The sequence below is a fragment of the Bos indicus x Bos taurus genome, chromosome 29 (assembly GCF_003369695.1).
Source record: "Bos indicus x Bos taurus breed Angus x Brahman F1 hybrid chromosome 29, Bos_hybrid_MaternalHap_v2.0, whole genome shotgun sequence".
NCBI lineage: Eukaryota > Metazoa > Chordata > Mammalia > Artiodactyla > Bovidae > Bos > Bos indicus x Bos taurus.
Genome location: NC_040104.1, coordinates 26,665,814 through 26,692,953, shown reverse-complemented (window position 1 = coordinate 26,692,953; position 27,140 = coordinate 26,665,814). Strand labels below are relative to the sequence as shown.

At 35.6% G+C, this 27,140-nt stretch overlaps 1 protein-coding gene across 2 annotated transcripts in view; it reads right to left on the bottom strand.

The window, feature by feature from the left end:
• The window catches only part of PRMT3 (protein arginine methyltransferase 3), a 122,941-nt gene that overhangs the window by 59,766 nt on the left and 36,035 nt on the right, over window positions 1-27,140 (bottom strand). For both annotated transcript variants that reach the window (XM_027531399.1, XM_027531400.1), the window contains 2 exons: window positions 24,127-24,226; window positions 923-1,001 (listed from right to left, as the gene is read on the bottom strand). In XM_027531399.1, coding sequence (XP_027387200.1) covers window positions 923-1,001; window positions 24,127-24,226 — 179 coding nt within the window. The remainder of the gene's footprint in view (window positions 1-922; window positions 1,002-24,126; window positions 24,227-27,140) is intronic.

The window sequence follows — 27,140 nt, the reverse complement described above, 5'->3', positions numbered from 1 at the left end:
TGGCCTTACTGATTTTTACTGCCAAAGTAATTTCATAGAACACGAATGCGCAGGAGGCATACATATGCTCAAGTGCTTTTATGATATCAGTTCAAAATGTATCCTCCTTTTCATCTACTTTTATATAGCAGTTTTATCAACTATACTCTGACCACAGAAATGACTTACTAATTCTAAAGCTTTGAGAAAGGGAAGGTCCAGGGAAAGGTGAGTGAAGGGAGACAGATGCTATTCAACTCAGTTTTAATGATTCAATGCAATAAACATGTATTATGATCTATCTATAGTCCAGGAGCTGTAGAGCTCAGTAGAGAGCCAAAGATGAGCAAAACATAATCCTGAGGACACTCTATTTGTATACAGCTGTTTACAGCAGAAAGCCTATAAAACACAATCTCACCAAGTATGCAGATAATGTGAGTGAAAGTTCACTACAGACATGAAAAGGAAGCCTTCCACATTTATTGGGATCTATTTAAAAATACTGACTGGTATGCGGTGCTTTATAAATTTAACAGAAACCAATATTTAAATGTTCCTGTTAAATCACAGAGAAGACAGGTTTATACATTTAGTGAAGTCATGGAAAATTTGCTACCAAAGTGAATGATTTCCAACCTAGTATGAAACATTCTTTTGGGGAAAAACAACAACTAAATGTCATAAAAACAAACAAACAAATCAAAAGACTCAAGTGTTCACGAGAATAGCATTAACTTGGGAGTCCTGCATATCTTATATTAATACAATGTTCTACTACCAACAGTACACTAAACAAATGTCTTAAAGCTTCCTCTAATGGAAACATCTTTCATCTCTATTGGGAACTTTCTCAGTCATGCATAGTTTATTTGAAATCCAAAGGTTCATTTGGTTCTGCCAGACTAAAATTAGATTACTAAATCTAGAATTTTATACTCACCCGATCCTCCTTTTGCCAAGTATTTGTTCTTTGCATAAAGGACAGAATCTAACATAGACTCAAAGAGAAGAAAATAGCCCTATATAAATAAAAAGGGAAAAGTGGTTTTCAGAAATGTGCAATATCATAAGCAGATAACTTTAAATATCTAGGCTAGTATTTCAGCAAAAAATAATTTTTTGTCTCTACCATATAATAGTCTTCAAAGTTTGAAATTACCTTTTGCAGGAAATTCCCCATGTAATAATTAAATCAAGCCAGGGTACTAAGTGGATCAAGAATGTTTATTACAGTAGAATGTAATGAACCTTCTCTACCTGTGCTTCCACTTCCTAGACTATTGTTTCTTCCCCATTAAAAGCAAAGTTGCACACAGAAATTGCTAATGTATTGTATAACTTCCTGGAATACTGCAGTATGAATCTAGACCAATTGTTCTATTTGCCCCCAGAGAACATTTTTGATTGTCACAACTATTTAGGAGGTAAACATCCTTTACTGATAAACATCTTTTACTGACACAGGATGTCTGATCTCAAATGTCTATAGGGTTAAGGCTGAGAAACTGGTCTAGAATATCTTTTCCCAAAGTTATTTTCTGCCCAAAGACATTCTCTTTGAAGAGTTTTTTTTAAAAAAAAGAGGGCAGGGGACTTTTAATCAAAGAGGTGAGGAAGATCAGATGTTCTATTCTCCTCGGAGAGATTTATAATGCACAACAGCACATTAACAAGTTCTGAAAAGTGTTACAGTGAAGAGTATGGCTGAACATATTTTAAATAAGTATTGTCCCCTTTCTGACTAGAGACCTTTCTTTTCCTATGTAACATATATCAACATCTTGCACAACTCTGTTGTCTGAAACACACTGCGTGAAACTTGGCTCCAGTGCACTCCAGATTCTGGAGAACACTGCTGACTCCTTCACCAAAAAAGGATAATCACAGCACAAATGAAAAGATAACTCACCACTTCAGTAAGTCCCCTACATATGAACCAGTTCCATTCTGAGAGCACAGCTGTAAGTCCGATTTGTAAATCCAACAAAGTTAGCCTAAGTAACAAGCTAACACAACTGGCTATATAGTACTGTACTGTAACAGGTTTATAATACATTTCATACAAATAAAACATAAAAAACAAAAAATTAAGGAAACATTTTTACTCTTACAGTAAAGCAACTTGAAAAGTACAGTAGTACAGTGTGCTAGCTTGGCACACTTGAATCTTTCAAAGTTCGCTACTTGAAGGTTCGTATGTAGGGGGCTTACTGTATCGGTGTCACATACACAGCACATTCTAGTAGTATGCTACACAGTTTATTATAGAAATGATAAAGTAATTATAAGTGAGAGATCAAAGCCAGTTTCTATTAGTCTTCTTCTGGGGCCTATCTCCCAATAGCCCTGAACAGTAGGGAAAGTTAAGTCTTCAGTACAGTGCTTATTAGCACACAGTAAACACTATTATTGCTAAAGGTGAATGAATATGAGTGTTACCCTCACTCAGCATTGTGAAACAAAACTGTTTTCATTCATTTGCTCTGTGCACAAATTAAGTGTCTAATAAAATCAATATACAACACAATGAACAATGTTTCAAAGGTTTCTGCTGCTGCTGCTGCTAAGTCGCTTCAGTCGTGTCCGATTCTATGCGACCCCATAGATGGCAGCCCACCAGGCTCCCCCATCCCTGGGATTCTCCAGGCAAGAACACTGGAGTGGGTTGCCATTTCAAAAGTTTCTATACAACCAGAAAAACCTGTAAAACCACAATGCGTAATTTTCCCAAGAGATTAACAACAAATTTAAATTTACAGAAAATACAGCTCTCATGTTTGAATCACTTATAACGGAACCTAATTAAATTGCTGCTAGCAACTCTACACTGGCATTTACCATTTCCCCCCAACTCACTAATTTATTGATAAGAAAATAACTGCCTACAAAACACAGACTTAGCAACAAAACTCTTTTATTAATGTGTTTACTTAGGAAAATTAAGGATTTGGACTTCCCTAGTGGCTCAGACAGTAAAGACCTGCCTGCAATGGAGGAGACCCAGGTTCAATCCCTGGGTCCAGAAGACCCCCTGGAGAGGAAATGGCAACCCACTCCAGTATTCTTGCCTGGGAAATCCCATGGACAGAGGAGCCTGGCAGGCTACAGCCTGTGGGGTCTCAAGGAGTTGGACACAACTGAGTATGCATGTATACATGCATGATAACAAAAGCGACAATAACAACGGTATTCTGTATCATAGTTCTGTTGAGAGATCTAAATATGTTAATAAATGTAAAAGGGTTTACAGCAGTAAATCTTATCAGTTTAACTAAATAAGTACTTAAAATTATATTTGTAAAGGCTACGGAGATTTTTTGAAATTATGTTTAATACATTAGAAGGAAGGTTTACCAGATTCTTCAGAATCATACAGTATTTACTTAGTGAATGGTCCTTTATTCAAATCCTTGAGTCAGAACTAAAATTCCTTTTCTTTTTTTCCCCAGGAGTCACTTTTTCCCAGACTATCCAAGACTATGTATATGTGTGTGCATACAAAAAATAAAAAGACTCTTTTTAAAATCCTTGAAATTTCTTTAAAATTCATAAACAAAATTTTAAACCCAATCAAAATAATCTGATCAGGTTGGCCAAATTAGTGCCAATTCCAACTTCAAGGTTCTCAGAGAGATTTTTTTCCCCTGGGTTAAAAATGTCGACTTTTCTTAATCCTCTGAAGTTTGGTATTTATACTTAAAAGAATTTCCTATATGTCTACTTCTATTCAAAATAAAAAATATCAATAAGCCCTTTTCCACATAACCCATGATGATTACCCAGAATCCTGATCAAACAATATTAGAGAGAGCTTCTGAGGTTCTAACTATTTAAACAACATAATTTTCACATCAGAGAAATCAGCACCAGCGAGGTTAAGTGACTTATTTTAGGATATGCAGCTGGAAAAATAACTCTGGACAATCTTCAAATCCCATCATAAACACTGGCTTTAAGATTCAATTCCAAATGCTGCTAACCAAACTCAACCTGAGATAGAGGGCAAGCAAACAAAAGGAGGATAATCATCCCTCGAAGCTTGAACATCCTTTCCTAGATGCCATGCCTTTATGTCAAAATTTTTAGAGTGAGCCACCATTATTAGGTAGGAGAATTTCTGAAAGCAAATAATCAAATGTTTTTGTTGATACATGTAAAGGATTTAGCACAGTGCCTGGCACCGAGTTAACACATAAAACCTACTAAAGACTGTATCACACGACTCTATTTTGGCAGAAGTCATATGGGGTCTACTACTATGGGATGGAACTGGGCTACAATGGTAGAAGCAAAAGGTTTTCTTCTTTCCCCATTCCTTTCCCCCCCTCCTTTTTCTCTCTTCATTGGTGTATAATTAAAAACAATACTTTAAATCTATTTCTTTAACTTTTTAAAAATAATTTTATTTTGGTTGTGCTAGATGTTCACTGCTGCACTTTTCCCTAGTTACAGCAAACAGGGTCCACTCTCCAGCTGTGGTGCACGGTCTCACTGTGGTGGCTCTGTTACAGAGCACGGGCTCAGGGGCAGGGGGGGTGGGGGGCTTCAGTAGTTTGGGATCCTGGGCTCTAGAGCACAGGCTCAACAGTTGTGGCAAATGGGCCTAATTGCTCTGTGGCATGTGGGATCTTCCCAAAACAGGGATCAAACCTCTCTCGAGCACTGGCAGGCGAACTCCTCACCACTGAACCACCAATAGACCCTATATCTATTTCTGATAATACCTTTCTTCATTTCTGTAGCAAGATATTTGAATGGACATGAACTTGGGCAAACTCCAGGAGATGATGAGGGACAGGGAAGCCTGGCTTGCTGCAGTCCATGGGGTCACAAAGAATCGGATACGACTTGGCAACTGAACAACAAGTAAGATATTTCTAGTGTAAGTATATGATAAGGGTTCTATTCTGTCAGAGTACTTTTCTAAACTTTATGAACTAGCAAATCAGTAGAACAGCATTTCTTCAAAACAACAACGGATTACACATATTCATATTTAGCCTATCTACTAAATATGCCACATTATTATTATTATGGTCTAATTTTGCAGCTAGTGGGCTCTTAGTTCCCCTATCAGGGATCAAACTTAGGCCCTGGCAGTGAAAATGCTGAGTCCTAACCACTGGCGTACGTGCGTGCTCAGTTGGGTCTGGCTCTTTGCAAACCCATGGACTGTTTAGTCCACAAGGCTCCTCAAGACATGAGATTATCCTGGCAAGAATACTGGACTGGGTTGCCACTTCCTCCTCCAGGGGAATCTGCCTGACCCAGAGACTGAACCTGTGTCTCCTGCACTGGCAGGCAGATTCTTTACCACTGAGCCACCTGGGAAGCCCCTCTAACCACTGGACCACCAGGGGAAACTCAAGCCACATTATTTAATACTTGATGAAGACTGACAATTTTACTAGTCATTTATTTCACTTAGTATCTGGATATCTGTTCAACTACTACCTCCTCAAAAAGGATTTTCTTGATTCTCCATATTAAATATCTTCTTTCCCCACCAAACTCCATCTCTTTATGCTGCTTTGTACTCCATCATGGCACTTGAACGAAAACTGGTTATTTTTAAATGCTGTTTTGCTTTCTAAAATTAATTTTCAAATGTTAATAGTGGTAAATATCATCACAGTAATATTAAGTGTCCTTTATGGAATATCTTATTTAATTCATCCCTAAAGCACATGTTATTATTTTCATTCAGCTGACAAGGAAACTAAGGCTTAGAAATGTTAAATAACCTAAAATCATAAGACTTAAAAAAAAACAGCTCACAGTTAAAGAAACAGTTGAATGAGTCAGAATTTGAATCCTTGTCTATCTGACTATAGAGGCCAAGTTCTGAGTAACTATTCTCTGTTGCTTCTTGCTGATTTACCTGAGTAAAAGTAAGACTTGGTATTCATATTATATTATGGGACTTCCCAGGTGGCTCAGTGGTAAAGAATCCCCCTGCCAATACAGAAGATGCAGGTTTGATCCCTGGGTCAGGAAGATCCCCTGGAGGAGGAAATGGCAGCAGTGTCCAGTATTCTTGCCTGGAAAATCCCATGGACATAGAAGCTCAGTGGCTACAGTCCATGGAATTGCAAAGAGTCAGACATGACTTATCACACACATTTGTATTATATTATACTACATTTGTAATTAAGGACTCAAGTGTTCTGAAATAAAAAATACCCAGCACATATTAAACAAGATTAGATTTACAACAGGTACCTGATTGATAATATTTCAGAGTGAAAGCTTAGTTGGCAAGTGGCTGTTAGCCAGCATTCACTGTGAAAAATATTACTTTAGAAAATCCATAAATATATGTAGAAACAAAACTTAACTGTGAGATAAATTAAAATGTCTAGTTAAGTATATTAGCAGATGAAAAGATTCATATATGGACTGCTTGCAATTATTGTCCTTTCTCGCAACTTTCCACTTTGCTAAACTTCATTTTACTATAGGCTCCCTACGTGACAGAATGGGCTTTAATTTCCTGGGAATTGTCCTTGGTTCTGAACCAAGTCATTTATTACTGATATCAGAAGGCTTTGCTCCAAATGCCCTGCTTGTCTGCAGTGTGATTCAGACTGTAATTTCACAGGCTGCTGCCTCACCTGTAGGGGTGCCATCTGGAAGAGAATTATACTCCATACTTTCTCCCATGATGCTCATGGAGCACTCTTCTTCCCAAATTGACATTCATTTTTTAAAATTAAAATTTGCATTTACACTTCAAAAATTAATTACTACTAAAGGAACACACTGGATCAAATCTGGAACTAAAAGAGCCATTAACATTATTCACTGAAATAGGAACCTTATTTTAAAATGCCTGTTCATGTGATACCTTCAGAATAAGGTGCTTCTCCTGACTCATTTTTTTTTTCAGTTCAAATAACTCAATTACTGATACACTCTTAGGCAGAACTAACTAGTTAAAAAAGTGAGACTAGGGGAAAGCAAAAATAAAACAAAAAGCTAGTCTGTAGAAAGTCTAGTGACAAACAGGCAATAATATGGATTTAAAGATAAAAATAAAAGATTATTCCAAAAACTAAACAAGCCTATAAAATCTAATCCCAAATTCTTTTTCATATTCTTTTCCATTACAGATTATTACAAGATACTGAATATAGTTCCTTGTGTTATGGGCTTCCGAGGTAGCTCAGTGGTAAAGAATACTCCTGTCAACGCTGGAGATGCAGGTTCAATCTCTGGGTCAGAAAGACCACTGGAGGAGAAAATGAACCCATTCCAGGATTCTTGCCTGGAAAATCCCATGGCAGAGGAGCCTGGCAGGCTACAGTCTATAGGGCTGCCAAGAGTCTGACGTGACTGGGCGTGTGCATGCACATACCTTGCATTATACAGGAGGCCCCTGTGGTGTATCTATTGTATATACAGTAGTGTGTATATGTCAGTCCAAAACTCCCTATTTATCACATTCCCCCTTTCCTCTCTGGTAACCATAAGTTTGTTTTCTATGAGTCACTGCTGTTTTGTAAGTAAGTTCACTTGCCCCATTTCTTTTAGACTGCACATATAATATCATGATTAGCTGTCTTTATCTGACTTACTTCAGTTACTATGATAATCTCTAGGTTCATCCATACTGCTGCAAATAGCATTATTTCTTTCTTTTTTATGGCTAATATCCCATTGTGTGTATACACACACACACACAGTTTTTTCTTTTTCCATTTATCTGTCAATGGACATTTAGGTTGCTTCCATGACTTGGCTATTATAAATAGTGCTGCTATAAACACTGGGGTACACGTATCTTTTCAAATTAGAATTTTCTCCAGATTTATTAGCCCAAGAGTGGAATAGCTGGATCGTATGGTAACCCTATTTTTAGTTTCCTAAGGAATTTGCATACTATTCTCCATAGGAGCTGCACCAATTTCATTCCCACCAACAGTGTAGTAGAGTTCCTTTTTCTCCATACCTTCTCCAGTATTTTTATTTGTAAACTTTTTGATAATGGCCATTCTGATCTGTGTGAGGTGTACTTCATTGTGGTTATGATTTTCATTTCTCTAATAATTAATGATACTGAGCATTTTTTCATGTGCCTGCTGGCCACTTGTATGTCTTCTTTGGAGAAAGATATATGTGTATTTCTGAAACAATATTCCCAATCCCCACAGTGATTGAAGAAAATTGTGAATTTTAACTGGATATTCTACTTAAAAAATAATTACTTGCTAGCACTTTTATTAAAGAGAATTATTGACATATTAAGTTACATTTATATAACAGGGTAGTCATACAATATTCATAAGTTATAGATATTTGAGACTACAGGAAAGATGAACTCTATTAACAGTATGATTCAAGGCTTGAAGAACAAGATCACACTGTGTTTCCTGCAAAAATGCATTTTAGGAGCTACTGATCCTCTGAGTTCAACAATACCAGAAGAAAGAAAACAGACCATCTAGTTAGATGCATCAGTAAGCTGGTTGTCACCCTGAGAGTCATTTGCTAAAGCTATTATAAACTGAATAAACTGGGAAACAGGAGATAAAACCTATCATCCAGCCAAAGTGAGGAAGAGAAGAGGAAATGACCCTAAATAACAAAACAGAGACAACCAAATATATCTGCAGAGTAAATATAAACTTAAAATCTCATCTGCTGCCACCTTGCCCCCTCCCTGCCAACCCAGTTGAGAACCGTGGTCAAACATGTATCTCCTCCCCACCCCAACACCATTTCCAATAATTAACTTAAGCTAGTCCTCTTGTTAATTCATCACGCTAATTTACAATGTCCAGGTGGCAAGAAAAACTTCAATCATTTAAAAGTAATTCTGCAACATACTTTGTTGGTATGACTGAAAAAACAGGAATTCTCATACTACTGTTGGCAAGAAAGTAGAATGGTAAGATAAGTGCTAAGAAGAATTTGGTAAAAATTGTTAATACTGCATATGCATTAAGTCTTTGACCCATCAATCCCACCTCCGGGAACATGAAATAAAATGAATAATGTATAAGAATATGCAATACATTATTATTTGTAATAGCAAAAGAATGATAGACATTTTCATGAATGTTAGTTATTTACATTACATTTATCTAGACAATGGAATATTATCCAGCCATAGAAAAGAATGAGGAGTATTTCTCTATAATGATATAGAATGATGGTCAAGATATAATTTTAAATTAAAAAGCACAAAGCATAAAACAATACAGAGTGTGTTAACTCTGCATAACACAAGGGTAAAAATGTAAATATATACATATCTAATATTTCAAAAATAAGCCAAAAGCTAAAAAGGAAACAAAAATTTATCTATTAACTAATGGGCAGAAGAATGGAATCACTGAACTTTTTTGTAATTAAAACATAAATTTAAACTAAAAAGAAAAAAAAGAAGCAATTCTTCCAAACTGAAGAAAAAGAAAACTAATACATCTGAAGGTACGTCAGGTTGGTTACATAACCAAAGGAAACTAATTACTTCAAATAACTTTGTGTGTGTATGCTCAGTTTTGCCTGACTCTTTGTGACTCCACGGATTATACCCCGCCAGGCTCCTCTGTACATGAAATTTCCAGGCAAGAATACCAGAGCAGGTTGCCATTTTCTACTCCAGGGATTGAACCCATGTCTCTTGCATCTCCTGCACTGGCAGGCAGATTCTTTACCACTGCGTCACCTGGAAAGTCCCCCTCAAGTAACTTTAAAACACAGTATTTAGACTATATATTTCTCATGAGATATATATTCTAGGACAAAAGAAAATATAAGGAAATCATAAATGAAGTTATAAAACTTCATTTACAAATTCTGTTACTAGTAAAATTCATGTAAAATTTTTGAAACTATTATATAGATATATGATAGAACAAATAAGCAATTATTATTCTAAGAATCAAGATTTTTCTACAAAGAGATACAGTATAAAATTAAAGAATTAAAAATTCCATAATCTTAAATTGGAAATATCAGTGTAAACTCATGGATTTTTTAATATTAAAAAAAAATAGCTATATCTGTCTACTAAGAATAACATACAACGAACCCAGACTGTGATCTCTAAATACTGTTTCCCAATGAAAGAATCAGGATTCTTTGGTTCCTTCCAAGTTTAGGCAGTATAAAGTGACTGTAAAGAGTTTTATACTATCAGAAAGTATAATCTGAAATTTAAACATACATTTTTTTCTTCTCATCATTATACCGAGGATAACTAGAAATTCTTAAAGGGATCTAAGAGGTTAATTCAAATGCTTATCATTAGCTAAACATGGGCCAATTCAAAAATCAAAATAATAATTACAATGGTTCAAAACACACCAAATATGAGTTCATAATGACACTGCAAACAAAAACAAAAACAAAAAAAAACCCTCCAAAAATCTCTTTAGAAAATGCTGCAGAATAATTCATTATTCTAAAAGTTAGGTAGAAAATATCCAGCATTTATCACCCTTTCAACTATAAGCTATAGTTCATAACCAAGTACTTGATGAAAGTACTTAGTAACAAATAAAGAAAAAATGATAGAATACCACAATTTTGTAACTTCTAATGAAATAATGAATCTAAGAGATCATTTTCAATGAATTTTAAACTCTTTTAAGTCAAACACTGATAGGGAACTTTTTTTCCTGTTCTGAATTCCAACTAAGATCCTGAGAACAGAAAAAGGGAGGGAAGGAAGGGGAGAGTGTTCCACCATGACAACCCCACTAAAGCCACATGGAACAGAGAGAAATGTCGTGATGGGCAAGCGGTGACTTCTGAGAACTAAATCCATGACTAGTTTGTATGATTCAATTTTAAAAGAACTGAAGAATTAAAACAAACAAATCCAATTAAAAAATGGGCAGAAGATCTGAATAGATATTTTTCCAAATAAGACATACAGATGGCTAACAAGCACATGAAAAGATGATCAATACTGCTAATTATTAGAGAAATGCAAATCAAAATCACAATGAAATAAATATCACTCACATCTGTTACAATGGCTATCATCAAAAAGTTACAAATAAAAAATGCTGAAGAGGATGTGAAGAAAAGGGAACCCTTCTACACTGTTGCTGGGAACGTACATTGGTGCAGCCATTATACAAAACAGACTGCAGGCTCCTTAAATTACAAACAGAACTACCATAAGATCCAGCAATTCCACTCCTGGGTGTCTATCCGGAAAAAACAGAAACACTAACTGAACAGGATACATGTACTCCAACGTTCACAGCAGCACCATCTGTAATACTTCAGACATAGATAGTGAAGGACAGGGAAGCCTGGAGTGCTGCAGTCCATGGGGTTGCAAATATCAGACATGACTTAGAGACTCAACAACAATAAGACATAGAAGCAACTCAAGTGCCCAGCACTAGATGACTGGCCTAGGAAGATGTGAAACACACACACACACGACTATTACTCAGCCATAAAAAATAACGAAACACTGCCATTTGCAGCAATGTGAACAGACCTAAAGAATTTTATGCTTAGTGAAATGTCAGAGAAAGAAATACTATATAATATCATCTATCTGTGGAACCTAAAAAATAGCACAAATGAATGTACATGTACAACAGAAATAGACTCACAAACTTGTAATCACCAAAGGCGAGAGAAAAAGGAGAAGGGACAAATTAGGGGTACAGACTAACAGGTACAAATTGTGAAGTGTTAGTCACTCAGTCCAGTCCGACTATTTGTGACCCCATGAACTGTAGCCTGCCAGGCTCCTCTGTCCATGGAGTTCTCCAGGCAAGAATACTGGAGTGGGTAGCCACTTCCTTCTCCAGGGGATCTTCCTGAACCAGGGATCGAACTCAGGTCTCCTGCATTGGCAGGCAAATTCTCTACCTATGAGCCACCAGATACATATAAGCAACAAGGAAATACTATATAACAGATGAATTATACCCATTATCTTATAGTAACCTGTAATGGAATATAATCTGCAAAAATCATGAATCACCATGCTGAAAGTAATACAATATTGTAAATAACACACATATTTTAAATAGCACAATACTGTAAATCAAACTATCCTTCAATTAAAAAAAATATCTAGAGAAGAGGCTATAAAAAATGGATGAGTTTAACAGATGGTGAAAAATAACTTCAGAAAAAAACAGGTGGACTGAAAAATTATCCAGAGTGCAATTCAGAAAACCAAAACATTAGAAAATATGAAAGAGGTGAAGAGGCATGGAAAGTGGAGAAGTCTAATAAATATACAATGGTAATTTTAGAAAGATTTATTAAACAAGATACAAAAAACTCAAACCATAAAGAAGTTTGATAAATTTGATACACAAAGTTAAGAATGTCTATTCATCAAATTACACCAAAAGAGAGAAATGACAAGCCACACACTGCCAACAAATAGAGAATAATGTATCTGTTAAGACAAGCTAGGTTACTCTGCACTAACAAACACCCAAATAACCAACTAAAACCAAAACAGACTTCTTTCTGATATGACAGATTGACAAGAAACATTGCTTATTATAATCACTCAGGGATCAGGGAAGTCACAGGGCCATACCTAACTTCAAAGGATACAGAAGAAACATTCTATTATGTGCCTCAAAACAAAGAGAAGCAAAAGATATGAGAGTAGGCCAAGTAACAGTTTGATAATTATAACAGATAAGACACTCTTTCAGAAAATAATAAGACAAAAGTCACAAACAGAATGATAAGCAAAAGAAATCAACAGAAATTTTATAGAAGAAAATGCTGAAATGAACTATAAGTTCATTTAAAACTGCTGTAGTTTTGATTTCCATTTATCTAATAATGAGCAATCTTGAGCATCTTTTCATGTGTCTACTAGCCATCTGTATGTCTTCTTCAGAGAAATGTCTGTTGAGGTCTTCTGCCCATTTTTTGATTGGGTTGTTTGTTTTTCTGATGCTAAGCTATATGAGCTGCTTATATATTTTGGAGATTAATCCTCTGTCAACTGCTTCATTTGCAATTACATCCTCCCATTCTGAGGGCTGCCTTTTTATCTTGTTTTTTGCCTTCCTTGGCTGCAATTTTTTTTAAGAGGTAAAACTCTGTTTGCAGATGGCATGATACTATACAGAGAAAACCCTAAAGATACTACCAGAAAATTACTAGAGCTAATAAGTGAATATAGTGAAGTCCCAGGATACAAAATCAGTACACAAATATCCTTTGCATTCCTAGACACTAAGAGTGAAAAATCAGAAAGAGAAATTAAGGAAATCAACTCACTCACCACTGCAACAACCAAAAAAAGATACCTAGGAGAAGAGTTGGACTATAAAGCTGAGCGCCAAACAACTGATGCTTCTGAACTGTGGTGTTGAAGACTCTTGAGAGTCCCTTGGACTGCAAGGAGATCCAACCAGTCAATCCTAAAGGAAATGAGTCCTGAATATTCACCTGAAAGACTGATGCTGAAGCTGAAACTCCAATACTTTGGCTACCTGATGCAAAGAACTGACTCCTTGGAAAAGACCTGACGCTGGAAAGACTGAAAGTGGAAGAAGGGGACGACAGAGAATGAGATGGTTGGATGGCATCACCAACTCAATGGACATGAGTTTGAGTATGCTCCGGGAACTGGTAATGGACAGGGAAGCCTGGAGTACTGCAGTCCATAGGGTCGCAAAGAGTCGGACACGACTGAGTGACTGAACTGAACTGAGGAATAAACCTATCTATGGAGACAAAAGAGCTGTATACAGAAAACTATAAGACACGAATGAACAGGTGGACAGACATACGATGTTCTTGGATTGGAAGAATCAATATCGTGAAAATGACTACAACCCAAACCAATCTACAGATTCAATGCAATCCCTATCAAATTACAATGGAATTTTTTCACAGAACTAGAAAGAAAATTTCACAATTTGTATGGAAATGCAAAAGACCACAAATATCGAGAGCAATCTTGAGAAAGAAGAATCAAGTTGGTTTTCGTGACTTCAGACTATACTACAAAGTTACAGTCATCAGGAGAGTACAATACTGGCACAAAACAAAATACAGACCAATGGAACACAATAGAAAGCCCAGAGATAAATTCACATACCTAGGGGCACCCTGTCTTTGACAAAGGAGGTAAGCATATATTAAGACAATGGAGAAAACATAGTCTCTTCAATAAGTACTGCTGGGAAAACTGGACAACTATGTGTAAAAGAATGAAATTAGAACATTTCCTAACACCATACACAAAGATAAACTCAAAATGGATTAAAGACCTAAATGTAAGACCAGAAACTATAAAACTATTTGAGAGAAACATAAGCAGAACACTCTTGGACATAAATCACAGAAAGATCCTCTATGACCCACCTTCTAAGGTAATGAAAATCATGGCTTCTTTAACTTGTCCCTTGAAGTACTAAGAATAGCTCAAGGGAATGAATTGAAATTCCAAGGAATTAGGGAATACTTAACTAAAATCAGCTCTGCAAGGGCTCAAAAAAGTATGGAAGGCAGGTGTTTTATCTTAAGAATCTGTGAGAATTTTGTATTTCACTCCATAAAAATAATAACGATGCCCCCCTTGAAGCTTCATACAGATATAATTTATCATTTCTCAAACACATGATTAGGGGTTTTCTAAAGCCATGTTGTGAAGCACTGGATCAAGAGTATTTATTATAAACTGGTGCAATTTATATGATTACTCATGGCATATGAATCAAATATCTGTCCCAGGATAATTCTTTAGTAGAACCACTTCATACTAATTATTATAATAATTATGACTGAGCCAACTCAGTTACATGAAACAGAACTTGTAATGAACACCCATCTGCTTGCAAATCCAAACTGTTAAATTTTAGGAGCTTACTTTCATTCTCTGGCAGAGGTAAACAGTATTATTGGAAAAAAAATGTTTTAAATTGCTATACAATGTTAGAGTTTGAAATCAAAATTAACAAAAACTTCCTGTTCTCTGGCTAATATACTGAAAAATTTTTGTAAGGACAGTTGATTCATACTTCTGAGTAACTTATGCCCTTTACCTTCATAATTAGAATAATTTACAACTTATTGAGCAAACATTTTTTTTTAAAGTAATGCATACAGGACTTAAGCACAACTAGAATCCAACATGGCACAGGGAATTACGGAGAGCCAAAAACAAATAAACCAATCAAATCAATCATATATCATATACGAGCACAGAATCTCTTGGTAAATGCAACTTTCAGAACTTTGATGAAAGAGACATAAAACATCTAAAATATATTTCAAAAGCAAAACCTTTATCCACAATACGTAAGTGTTTCAATATAAACACTTTGCTTAAGGGACTAAATATTTTCACTGACATTTGGTCTCAAGCCCCAAAGTGTTAAATTTCTCCAATAGCTTTCAAGATTACAAAACAGCCTCCTCTCTAGAGTAAGAAATAAAATGGCTGCAGAGTGTGATCTAAACTTTAAACAAATATTAAGATTAAATAAAGGAGAGGCTGGGGAGTGATTAAGAATGCAAGTAAGAACATATATAAAGATTATAAAACAAATAATTGAACATAAGAGGCCTATTCTTAATTATATTTTTACTGTTTTCATTTTATTCTTAATTCAGAATAAAGAAAAAAAATACTTACAAACCACAATTTTCGATTCAGCATTCAAGTACTGTAACTATTTTTCTGTTAATATTTAAAATACTAAAAAAAAAAGCCTATTGAATGTGTATTTTATACTTTACCTGAAATCATTATGTAATATTAGTACTGTCTCTAATTTATTTACAGAGCAGCAAACTCAGAATTACTCTTGAAATAGACATATAATACATTTTAATATAAGAAAAATATAAAAAACCCCAACCCCAATAATCCACATTCATCAGCTGATGTTTGTATTTCTTTGCATTCATTATAGGCAGAGTCAACTAGTAAACACTAGCCATTGAAATAGAGGGTCTTCTGCTTTTACAAAGGGCTCAAAAGCCAAGAGAGAAGCACCAAGTATGTTCTTCCCTCAAGTATTAATATTCCTGATTTCACATATATTATCATTTCCAGCTTTTATTAACTGAATAATCTACTCAAGTAGCCCATTCTTTAGTTAAAGAGTCCTTAAAAGTTTGTACAACTTTCAAAATGAGTGGCTAATTACTGAGATCTTATTATGTGCCAGAATGTTTTATGAAATTTCCATGTATTAATTCATTTAATCCTCACAAAATCCATATAAAGTAGGTACTATTGCTGTCCTCATTTTAGAGAGAAGGAAACTGAGGCACAGACAGGTTCAGTAATAGACCCAAGGTAACAAACCAAGATGCAGCAAAAGAGCACCAAGAATTCAGGTGGCCTGACTCTAGAGCAATAAATACTCTTAACTCTGTCTCATCTGTGCCTTCCTCTGATGCAGAGAAAATTATAAATAAGATTGTGTCTGTGGCCAGTGAATTTCTATCTGGAAAAGTTCTCTTATATATTCTCTCATCATTTACTCATACTGATCCCTTTGACAAATTCTGACCGTATCAAGTAAAACCTGGTTCCCAATCTTAGAGAATGGAGAAAGGTTTATCAACAATGAATTCTAATACACTGTAAAAGTATATAATAGAAGCTTAAACTAAATTGCAAAGAAAGGGGGAAAGAGATTTTTTATGTGATCAAGGGGCAAAAAGGGAAAGCTGTACAGGTGAGGTGATGTCTGAAATGAGTCGTGCAGAAATTGTGGCAGGTTGCCAGACAGGGACAGTAGAACACATTAAAAGAAATAAGTCAATCTGCTAACACATATTTCTCTCATCATCAGTATATTCCATTAAAAGACAAATTATTTGTCAAAAATATAAATAACATTTTAGAAAGAGAAATAAAGGATACTAAAACAACAGTAGTCTCTGTAATCAAAAGAACATGTTTTACAATTAATTTTATGTATCTTATTTTTTATTTTGAAGCATTTATTGGCTTCCCAATGGTAAAGAACATGCCTGCCAATGCAGGACACATAGACATGGCAACCCACTCCAGTATTCTTATGTGGAGAATCCCATGGACAGAGGAGCCTGGCAGGTTACAGTCCAAAGGGCTGCACAGAGTCAGACACGACTGAAGTGATTAAGCATTTGTTTTTTTAATTATTATCATATTGACTGATTTTAAAAAATACCACAAGTCGGGCAATAAAAAGATGACTTTTTCTCTGATGGAACAACAAAAAAAAAATAAGAAAAATAAGGGAAAAAACTAACCAGAGAATATAGAGTTGAAAGTTACATCTTACATTTCCTTATCTTGAACCACTAGACATTAGATTATATCTACTCTTAAGTAAACAAAATACATACTAGACATAGACAATTTTATTTTGCTTAAAATTTTCAGGGTAATATACATAAAAGAGAAAAAAGAAGACTAAAAAAATCCTTAAATTCAGGTCATAAGCATATTTCTTATCAACAACTGGAAAGGCAAAAATGTACCTGTACGATTAAAAATTTGTGTTGCAAATCAATCTCTTATGCTTTCCCTAGCACTAAGATTAATTTAGCTTATATAACTTACTAAACTACTTACATAATTATTATTACATCATTTAAGGTAAGAAGACAAATCAGGAAAGGCCACCTAATCTTCATGGCAGTTGGCTGACATGGCATGGCTTCATTGCCAGACCAAACTAAAAACAACAAAAACATTCCAACAGTTGAAAATGTAACCTATGACACGCTTCATGGCCCAGATTCTAGTGTTGATAAACCAAATGACAAGTCATGTTTCTAAGTGATAAAGTCTAAAGTGATAAAAGCCTGAAAAGCTATTTACCAACAATAAAGAGTATTAAATGTGAACGAAAGATACCCCATCATTGTGGGTGTGGGCGGCACATGCATGCACATTACATAGACACTGGTGCTGGTGAAATGGGATGGGAAAGCTGAGAAAATTTTAGGTCACTTCTGTGAAAAGCAAGTCTAGACAGAAAAATTACAAAGGACAATCTGAATGTATACAGTATGTGATCGTGACAATATAACTTAAAGTTCACCTAATGTATAATTTTGCTGATGGTCCTGATGATAGAAAATAACATGTCCAAACAAGATTCATCTCTGGCAATTATATTATGCAGTGCCAGGATCTTATCTATGTAAATATTTGTAAGGAGACCATGCTGAAAACTTAGATGGCAAACAACAACATCAAATCAGTCTATCTGGGCTTACTGGCTCACAGGACAAGAATCAGGGATGCTTACTTTGAACAGCATCATTAGGCCATCAGAAATGAGAGGTCATAAAGAATGGCTCTATTGGTACAGTAAAATGTAAAATATGAGAACAGATATTCATAGGCATACATAGTAATATCCTATAGAAATTAAACTTTCTATTTAACTGATAACAATTTTATCAAATAGAAATTTCATTCAATAAAAATGAAAATGTAAAAGTAAAGAGAGGCCTAAATATGGAAATTTCTAAATCTAAGAGGCAAGTTTATTAAATGACATGCTAACAACAATGATTTAGGTTTTAAAAACACATTCTTATCTGAGAACAACTTGCAAAATAAAAGCAAAGTTCATGAACAGCTGCAGACAAAAAACATATCTAAATTAAGCCATGAAACAGTTAGCGGACCATAGTCAAAGCAAACAGATGTACATCTCTACAATATATGATGCCTACATTGCTATATTGGATTACAAGTTCATTAAACATCTGTGTCCAATTCTTCAAGGTACTTTTTTTTTTTTTTTTTGGTTCTTTCTGGTTCAAAATACTTTTAAAAAGAAAAAAAAAAACACTATGCCATAGTTTAAATTTTAATTATTCTAATTTTTGAATCCCTACTGCTATATGTAAAAAAAAAAAAAGAAAAGAAACTTCCAAAGACAGGATTCTATGCAAGGTATTTTAATTCTAAAATGCTGGTCCAACAAAACATGGCTTTAAAAATCATTGTTTAAACAACTTGGGTTTAAGTAGGAAAATGCACTGGTCATAACAAACACCCTCTTCCCAACAACACAAGAGAAGACTCTATACATGGACATCACCAGATGGTCAACACCGAAATCAGACTGATTATATTCTTTGCAGCCAAAGATGGAGAAGCTCTATACAGTCAACAAAAACAAGACCAGGAGCTGACTGTGGCTCAGATCATGAACTCCTTATTGCCAAATTCAGACTTAAATTGAAGAAAGTAGGGAAAACCACTAGACCATTAAGGTATGACCTAAATCAAATCCCTTATGATTATGCAGTGGAAGTGAGAAACAGATTTAAGGGCCTAGATCTGATAGATAGAGTGCCTGATGAACTATGGAATGAGGTTCGTGACACTGTACAGGAGACAGGGATCAAGACCATCCCCATGGAAAAGAAATGCAAAAAAGTAAAATGGCTGTCTGGGGAGGCCTTACAAATAGCTGTGAAAAGAAGAGAAGCGAAAAGCAAAGGAGAAAGGGAAAGATATAAACATCTGAATGCAGAGTTCCAAAGAATATCAAGAAGACATAAGAAAGCCTTCTTCAGCTATCAATGCAAAGAAATAGAGAAAAACAACAGAATGGGAAAGACTAGAGATCTCTTCAAGAAAATTAGAGATACCAAGGGAACATTTCATGCAAAGACAGGCTCAATAAAGGACAGAAGTAGTATGGACCTAACAGAAGCAGACGATATTAAGAAGAGGTGGCAAGAATACACAGAACTGTACAAAAAAGATCTTCACGACCCAGATAATCACGATGGTGCGATAACTGACCTAGAGCCAGACATCCTGGAATGTGAAGTCAAGTGGGCCTTAGGAAGCATCACTACGAACAAAGCTAGTGGAGGTGATGGAATTCCAGTTGAGCTATTCCAAATCCTGAAAGATGATGCTGTGAAAGTGCTACACTCAATATGCCAGCAAATTTGGAAAACTTAGCAGTGGCCACAGGACTGGAAAAGGTCAGTTTTCATTCCAATCCCAAAGAAAGGCAATGCCAAAGAATGCTCAAACTACCGCACAATTGCACTCATCTCACACGCTAGTAATGTTCAAAATTCTCCAAGCTAGGCTTCAGCTGTATGTGAACTGTGAACTTCCTGATGTTCAAGCTGGTTTTAGAAAAGGCAGAGGAATCAGAGATCAAATTGCCAACATCCGCTGGATCATGGAAAAAGCAAGAGAGTTCCAGAAAAGCATCTATTTCTGCTTTATTGACTATGTCAAAGCTTTTGACTGTGTGGATCACAATCAACTGGAAAATTCTGAAAGAGATGGGAATACCAGACCACCTGATCTGCCTCTTGAGAAATCTGTATGCAGGTCAGGAAGCAACAGTTAGAACTGGACATGGAACAACAGACTGGTTCCAAATAGGAAAAGGAGTTCGTCAAGGCTGTACACTGTCACCCTGTTTATTTAACTTATATGCAGAGTACATCATGAGAAACGCTGGACTGGAAGAAACACAAGCTGGAATCAAGACTGCCCGGAGAAATATCAATCACCTCAGATATGCAGATGACACCACCCTTATGGCAGAAAGTGAAGAGGAACTCAAAAGCCTCTTGATGAAAGTGAAAGAAAAGTTGGCTTAAAGCTCAACATTCAGAAAACGAAGATCATGGCATCCGGTCCCACCACTTCATGGGAAATAGATGGGGAAACAGTGGAAACAGTGTCAGACTTTTTTTTTCTGGGCTCCAAAATCACTACAGATGGTGACTGCAGCCATGAAATTAAAAGACGCTTACTCCTTGGAAGGAAAGTTATGACCAACCTGGATAGCATATTCAAAAGCAGAGACATTACTTTGCCAACAAAGGTCTGTCTAGTCAAGGCTACGGTTTTTCCTGTGGTCATGTATGGATGTGAGAGTTGGACTGTGAAGAAGGCTAAGCGCCGAAGAATTGATGCTTTTGAACTGTGGTGTTGGAGAAGACTCTTGAGAGTCCCTTGGACTGCAAGGAGATCCAACAGTCCATTCTGAAGGAGATCAGCCCTGGGATTTCTTTGGAAGGAATGATGCTAAAGCTGAAACTCCAGTACTTTGGCCACCTCATGCCAAGAGGTGACTCATTGGAAAAAGACTCTGATGCTGGGAGGGACTGGGGGCAGGAGGAGAAGGGGACGACAGAGGATGAGATGGCTGGATGGCATCACCGACTCGATGGACGTGAGTTTGAGTGAACTCCGGGAGTTGGTGATGGACAGGGAGGCCTGGCATGCTGCGATTCATGGGGTCGCAAAGAGTCGGACACGACTGAGTGACTGATCTGATCTGATCTGAAAAAATGTTGGATATATTTTAGGAAGCATACTTGCTTCTTGTTTAATTACGTAATTAGAATTTTCCAGCATCCAGGCTCAGAAATTCTAGTATATGTACCAAAGTTAGGAGAGGATCTAGAATATATTATAAATGATATTGCCAAGCCACAAAGATGACTCTATAACTGCTGTAAGTTACAGTGTCTAATGCTCCTTCTAATGTGTTTAACAAATCTACTAGACACCAACCTCACTGATGCATACAAGAAAAGGCTGACAGCAAGATGATGCAAACTCTAAAATTACACCTTTGTGCAGAGAAAAAGAAATTTCTTAGCCATCACATGCTGGACATATGTTTTTTTTCCCCTTTCTGAAGGGTTTCTGCAAGAACGTTTGTGAAAGCATCTCAGAATGCACCTTTTCATCTCGGGTTCCAGTGACTCAGTATTGCTTATGTGACGCTGCCTTCCTGATAGAGGCAGAGATCATTCCTGACCAAACCCCCAAAATAAAAAAGTACTGCAACAAGAGCCCAGGGTCAGGGTCACACAGTGGATGCTGGAATTATGAGTGGTTTGTCAGGTAGGAATTGGAGTCACAAAACAAACAATTTCTGCCAGCAACACCACCAGAGGCAAAAAAAAGAAAATGCCCTGGCTTCTCCTTTCATAAATCTCCCATTAGATTTCCCAAGCCAGCTGAAGTTGGCTGTCACAGGAGCTGAGGAAAAGCCACCTGCAGTGTTAGCCCTTCTCCATCAGACAGCAGAAAACAGAAGGGTGTAAAATGAGTCTTAGGGAAACAAGCCCAAGACCAGCACACCTTTCCATAAAGCTCACATCATACCTGTGACAATCTCATAAATTCACTCAACCTAGCTAGGTTTTTGTTATTATACCAACTGGCTCTAAGATTTCAATTTCATATTAATACTTCTCTTGAGAGTCCCTTGGACTGCAAGGAGATCAAACCAGTCCATCCTAAAGGAACTCAGTCCTGAATATTCATTGAAAGGACTGATGATGAAGCTGAAAGTCATATACTTTTGGCCACCTGATGCGAAGAGCAGACTCACTGGGAAAGACTCTGATGCTGGGAAAGACTGAGGGCACGAGGAGAAGGGGACAACACACGACAAGATGGTTGGATGGCAACACCAACTCAATGGGCAAGAGTTTGAGCAAACTCCCACAGTTAAGGAGGGAAGCCTGGTGTGCTGCAGTCTGTGGGGTTGCAAAGAGTCAGAAATGACTGAGCGACTGAATGACAATACTTCTAGACAGTGTTTCAAGTTTCAAAATGAAAGTTCCTGAAACATCAATATCCAGAAGGATAATTCTGCTAACCTGGTCAAGAACTACCAGCTAGTTAACTGAGGTGACAGGAAGTTTTAGTAAGGTCTATCTTTTAGTTTGCTTACAGTGTAATTTGGGGTAATTTAAAAGATGCATTTCCCAAGAAAAATAAAATGATTCTTAGAGAAGTAAGGACTACATTAGGCAATACTTAGTACAAACTACTTAAAGCTGCTGTCAAGCAGATGCCTCATGTGCACTTTTTCCAAAGCACCTTTTTGTGGTCTTTAAAGAGATGTTAGATTTTCAGTTATATATAACTAAATTACTTCTTACTCAATTTTAAAGGGAAATCAGAGTACTGATACACATTACTTGGTTAAGAAGAACAAGGGTATTATGATCAAGAATTGTTAGAAGCCAACCTTAGCATGAAAAAACTCAACATACTGTTTCAGATGCAAAAGAGTAACTGCCAACAACAGTGACTGTCATAGGGTTAGGGTCTATGTCATAGGCTCTGAACTGAAATCACGACATTAAATCTGAACACTGCAAAAGCACTCTAATTCTAGCTATTTTGCTAGAATTGTTATTCAAAAGTTATAGATAATTACAAAGCAAAACTCATTCTTTTCAAGAAATTTTGATAAATTCACTTAATTAAAATACAGGTATCAAATACAGTTTCTTTAAAAAAAAAAAAAAAAAAAAAAAAACCTTAACACTTTCCAAATGGCTATCCAGAACTACTATATACTAGTCTTAACAGAAGTGGCGTATCAACAGGTCAAATCAGTTGACAAATACCATTAATTTTACTTTACAGACACTTTAAATACTCTGACCTTGATTTGTGGTTTCAAAAGCAAACTATAAAGCTATATAATAATATACCTTTACTTCATTATTTTAATAATGCCAATAAATACTATTTTATGTGGTATAGGTGGAAAAGCAAATGGCAACCCACTCCAGTATTCTTGCCTGGAGAATCCCATGGACGGAGGAGCCTGGTCGGATACAGTCCACGGGGTCACAAAGAGTCGGACACGACTGAGTGACTTTACTTCAATAACTCATGGAGAAGGCAGTGGCAACTCACTCCAGTACTCTTGCCTGGAAAATCCCATGGACGGAGGAGCCTGGTAGGCTGCAGTCCATGGGGTTGCTAGGAGTCATAACTAAGTGACTTCACTTTCACTTTCACTTTATGTGGTATAGGACACATGACTAAAGAGATCAGAAAGATAGGCTATTCGATATGACAACAACAGTAGCAACATCACATTATTTTGACATAAACAGTCTTAGTAAATCCTTAAAGAATCCTTGCAGGCTTTTAGGCAAACACAGTTAGGTCTCGACAAATCTAGAAAGTAATATTAAGACTTTAAAATTAAAAAAGATAATTTATTCTCTTCTTAAAGATTACAAATTGCCAGTAAATAAGTGCCGCTGCAGAATAAACTACCATAAAAACACTGTAGCTATTTTTAAAATAATGCTATCATTCTGTTATTTATCAAATATAATAAAATGCATAATACTTGCTACTTTATTCATTGCCTTTAAAAAAAATTAATAAAAGTAGTTGTGTGTGCAAACACTTACCATCCACTCGGATATAATAACATCCACTTTTTCTACAGGAAGACGAACTTCTTCAATTTTTCCTTTAATTAGTGTAACAGTATCTTCAAGTTTATTTAATCTGAAAAATGCCATAATGAACAAATTGAAACAAATTCTGAAAACTAGTCAAACTACAAAAATTCTTGGCAACTGTTATTACTTTATAGAACTCAAAGTATGTTTGTTCAAAGTTTTCTTACTCCCTGGCATTATAATCGCTCTTTGGTCACTTCATGAATCCCCAAGAATGTTTGTGGTTAATACCACAATACAGCTGAACCAGTGTTTAAAAGTACAGCATGAAAAGAAACTCAAACCCTATTAAGAATACATATCAATAAAGTTAAAAAAAAAAAAAAAGTTTTTAAAGGGAGAGGTGGAAACAGACCAGTATATTTTAAAGAGAAGTAGCTTGCCATAGCAGCAGAGAGTTAGGCCCAGAAGCTTTACTCTGAATTCCAGGTCCTCTAGCACTTGTCAGCTAAGTGATTTTCAACAAATTATGTAACATCTCATTGAGCCTGAAATCAAGTGTAAAACAGAAATAGATACCTTCCCAAACTATTAACACTTCTATTAACAGTCTATTATGAAGATGAGACATTTGTGAAAGCTATGTACACATCCTCTAGCACTATATAACAGCAAGGTATTATCATGAATAACAATAATATTGCATGTTACATAAACTTGAAACTTTCCTCCAATCATAAATTATTTAACTTTGTCCAACAGCATTCATTAGATACTTTTATATGCTTGGTCATAAGATTAGCACATATTTTTCATCCCCTTCTTTTGCAATTTCAAATAAATAACAGAGAATTTCAAAAAGCTAAAAGTAATCTACTAAGTTTGTATCTAGTTAAATAAATCTGCAGTCTTCAAAGGCTGTATATCTGAATTACAAAAGATTTTTTTCTGCAAACAATGGAGCGATTTTCCTCCTGTAAATTTCACTGAAGTATTATATACATAAAACTAAATGCATTTTTAAGGGTAAATTTTTCTGAACTAAAAAAAGAAAAAAACAAGAGATACCTGAGTGGCCACCATCATCATATAGATTATTTTATGTAGAATATTACAATTTTCTCAAAAAGATGCATTACTGCTCTTTCCCACAAAACCCTCCTATCCACACCCAACTACTGATTTCTTTCTTTTACTACATATTATGATTTGTATTTTGTAGAGTTTTATATAAACAGATCATATTGAATGTACTCCTTTGTGTCTGGTTTCTTTCAATAAGTGTACTTTTTAAATTAATGCCTATTTTTCTGTATATTGGAAGTTCAATCCCTAGTTATTGTTGAGTAGTATCCCACTATATGAATAAAACACTTTTTGTCTATCCACACATCTGACGATGGATTTCTGGATTTCCACTTTTGGACTACAATGAATAAAGCTGCTATAAATATGTATGTACAAGAAGTACTCCGTCAAATGGAAGTGATAGAGCTTTTTAAGAAATTGCCAGTTTGTTTTACAAAGTTCATATATGATTTTACATTCTTACAAGCAATATGTGAGCATTTCTATTGTTTCACATCCTTGTAAACTTAGTATGAAGTGAAGTGAAATGAAGTTGCGCAGTTGTGTCGGACTCTTTGCAACCCCATGGACTGTAGCCTACCAGGTTCCTCAGTCCATGGAATTTTCCAGGCAAGAATACTGGAGTGGGCTGCCATTTCCTTCTCCAGAGGAATCTTCCCAACCCAGGGATCGAACCCGGGTCTTCCGCATTGTAGGCAGACGCTTTACCATCTGAGCCACCAGGGAAGCCAGTATAGGATTCTTTTTAATATTAACTTTTTGGTAAGATCTCATTATGGTTAAAAATTGAACTTTCCTAATGCAAGTCTTTTTTCCATATGCTTACTAGTCATAATTCCCTATTATCTTTTGCTCAAACATTTTAACCATTTAAAAACTGGATCAGTTGTATTCTTCTTTTTGAATTTAAAAAATTCTTTACATTTCTGGATAAAAACTCTGGAAGAAAACAGTGAATATTTTCTTCCAACCTGTGGCTTCTTTTTATTTCTGTAATAATATGTTTTAAAGGCTAAAGTTTTTTAATTTTGATAAAGACCAATTTATCATTTTTTTTCTTTCATGGTTCATGCTTTTGGTGCTTTTCATATCCAAGAAATTTTTGCCTACATCAAGTATTTTGACCTATGCTTTCTTCTAAATTTTTTTAGTTTCCATTTTGAGTTGATTTTTCCAATATATCATCATGATCTTTTTCCCGTATATAATGAAAAAACTTTGTTAGAAAAACTATCATGAGTGATAGCTGCAACTCTGTTGAAGAAAAAGTTTCACCAACCCAAGGAATTACTTCAGAATCATTGTCAAAAACCAGCTAAGCATAGATGTGTAAGCTTATCTCTGGACTTTCAATTCTGCGCCAAGATTTAGATGCACATCCTCGCACTAATACAACATTTTCTTGATTCTTATACTTAAAGTCATAAAGTCTGACAGAATATATCCTTTAACTTCATTCTTCTTTTAAAATTCTTTTGGATATTCTAGGCCATTTGTTTCCATATGAATTTTAGAATCAGCTCATGGTATCATTCTACATTTTTTAGTGTTTATGTCTTCAACATATTTTGCTAAATTTACCCCTAAATGTTTAATGATTTTGATTGCATTGTAATGGTATGTACTTTTTAAGTTTTAATTTCTAGTTGTTTACGGATAATAACAGAAGCATAACTGATTTTCATATTTTGACCCTGAATCCCACTGACTGTCATAAAGGGTTTAGCTTTAGCACAGTTTTAGTGGCTATCTTATAGATTTCTTAGGATTTTTACGTGTACTTGATCATGTCACTTGGGAGTAATGAGTCTTAGTTCTATTGTATTTACTGCCATTTATTGCCTTCCTTTAAATGTATTTATGGCACTTGTTAGATCCCCCGAGACAATGCTGAATAGAATTGGCAAGAGTGGACATTCCTTGTTTTATTT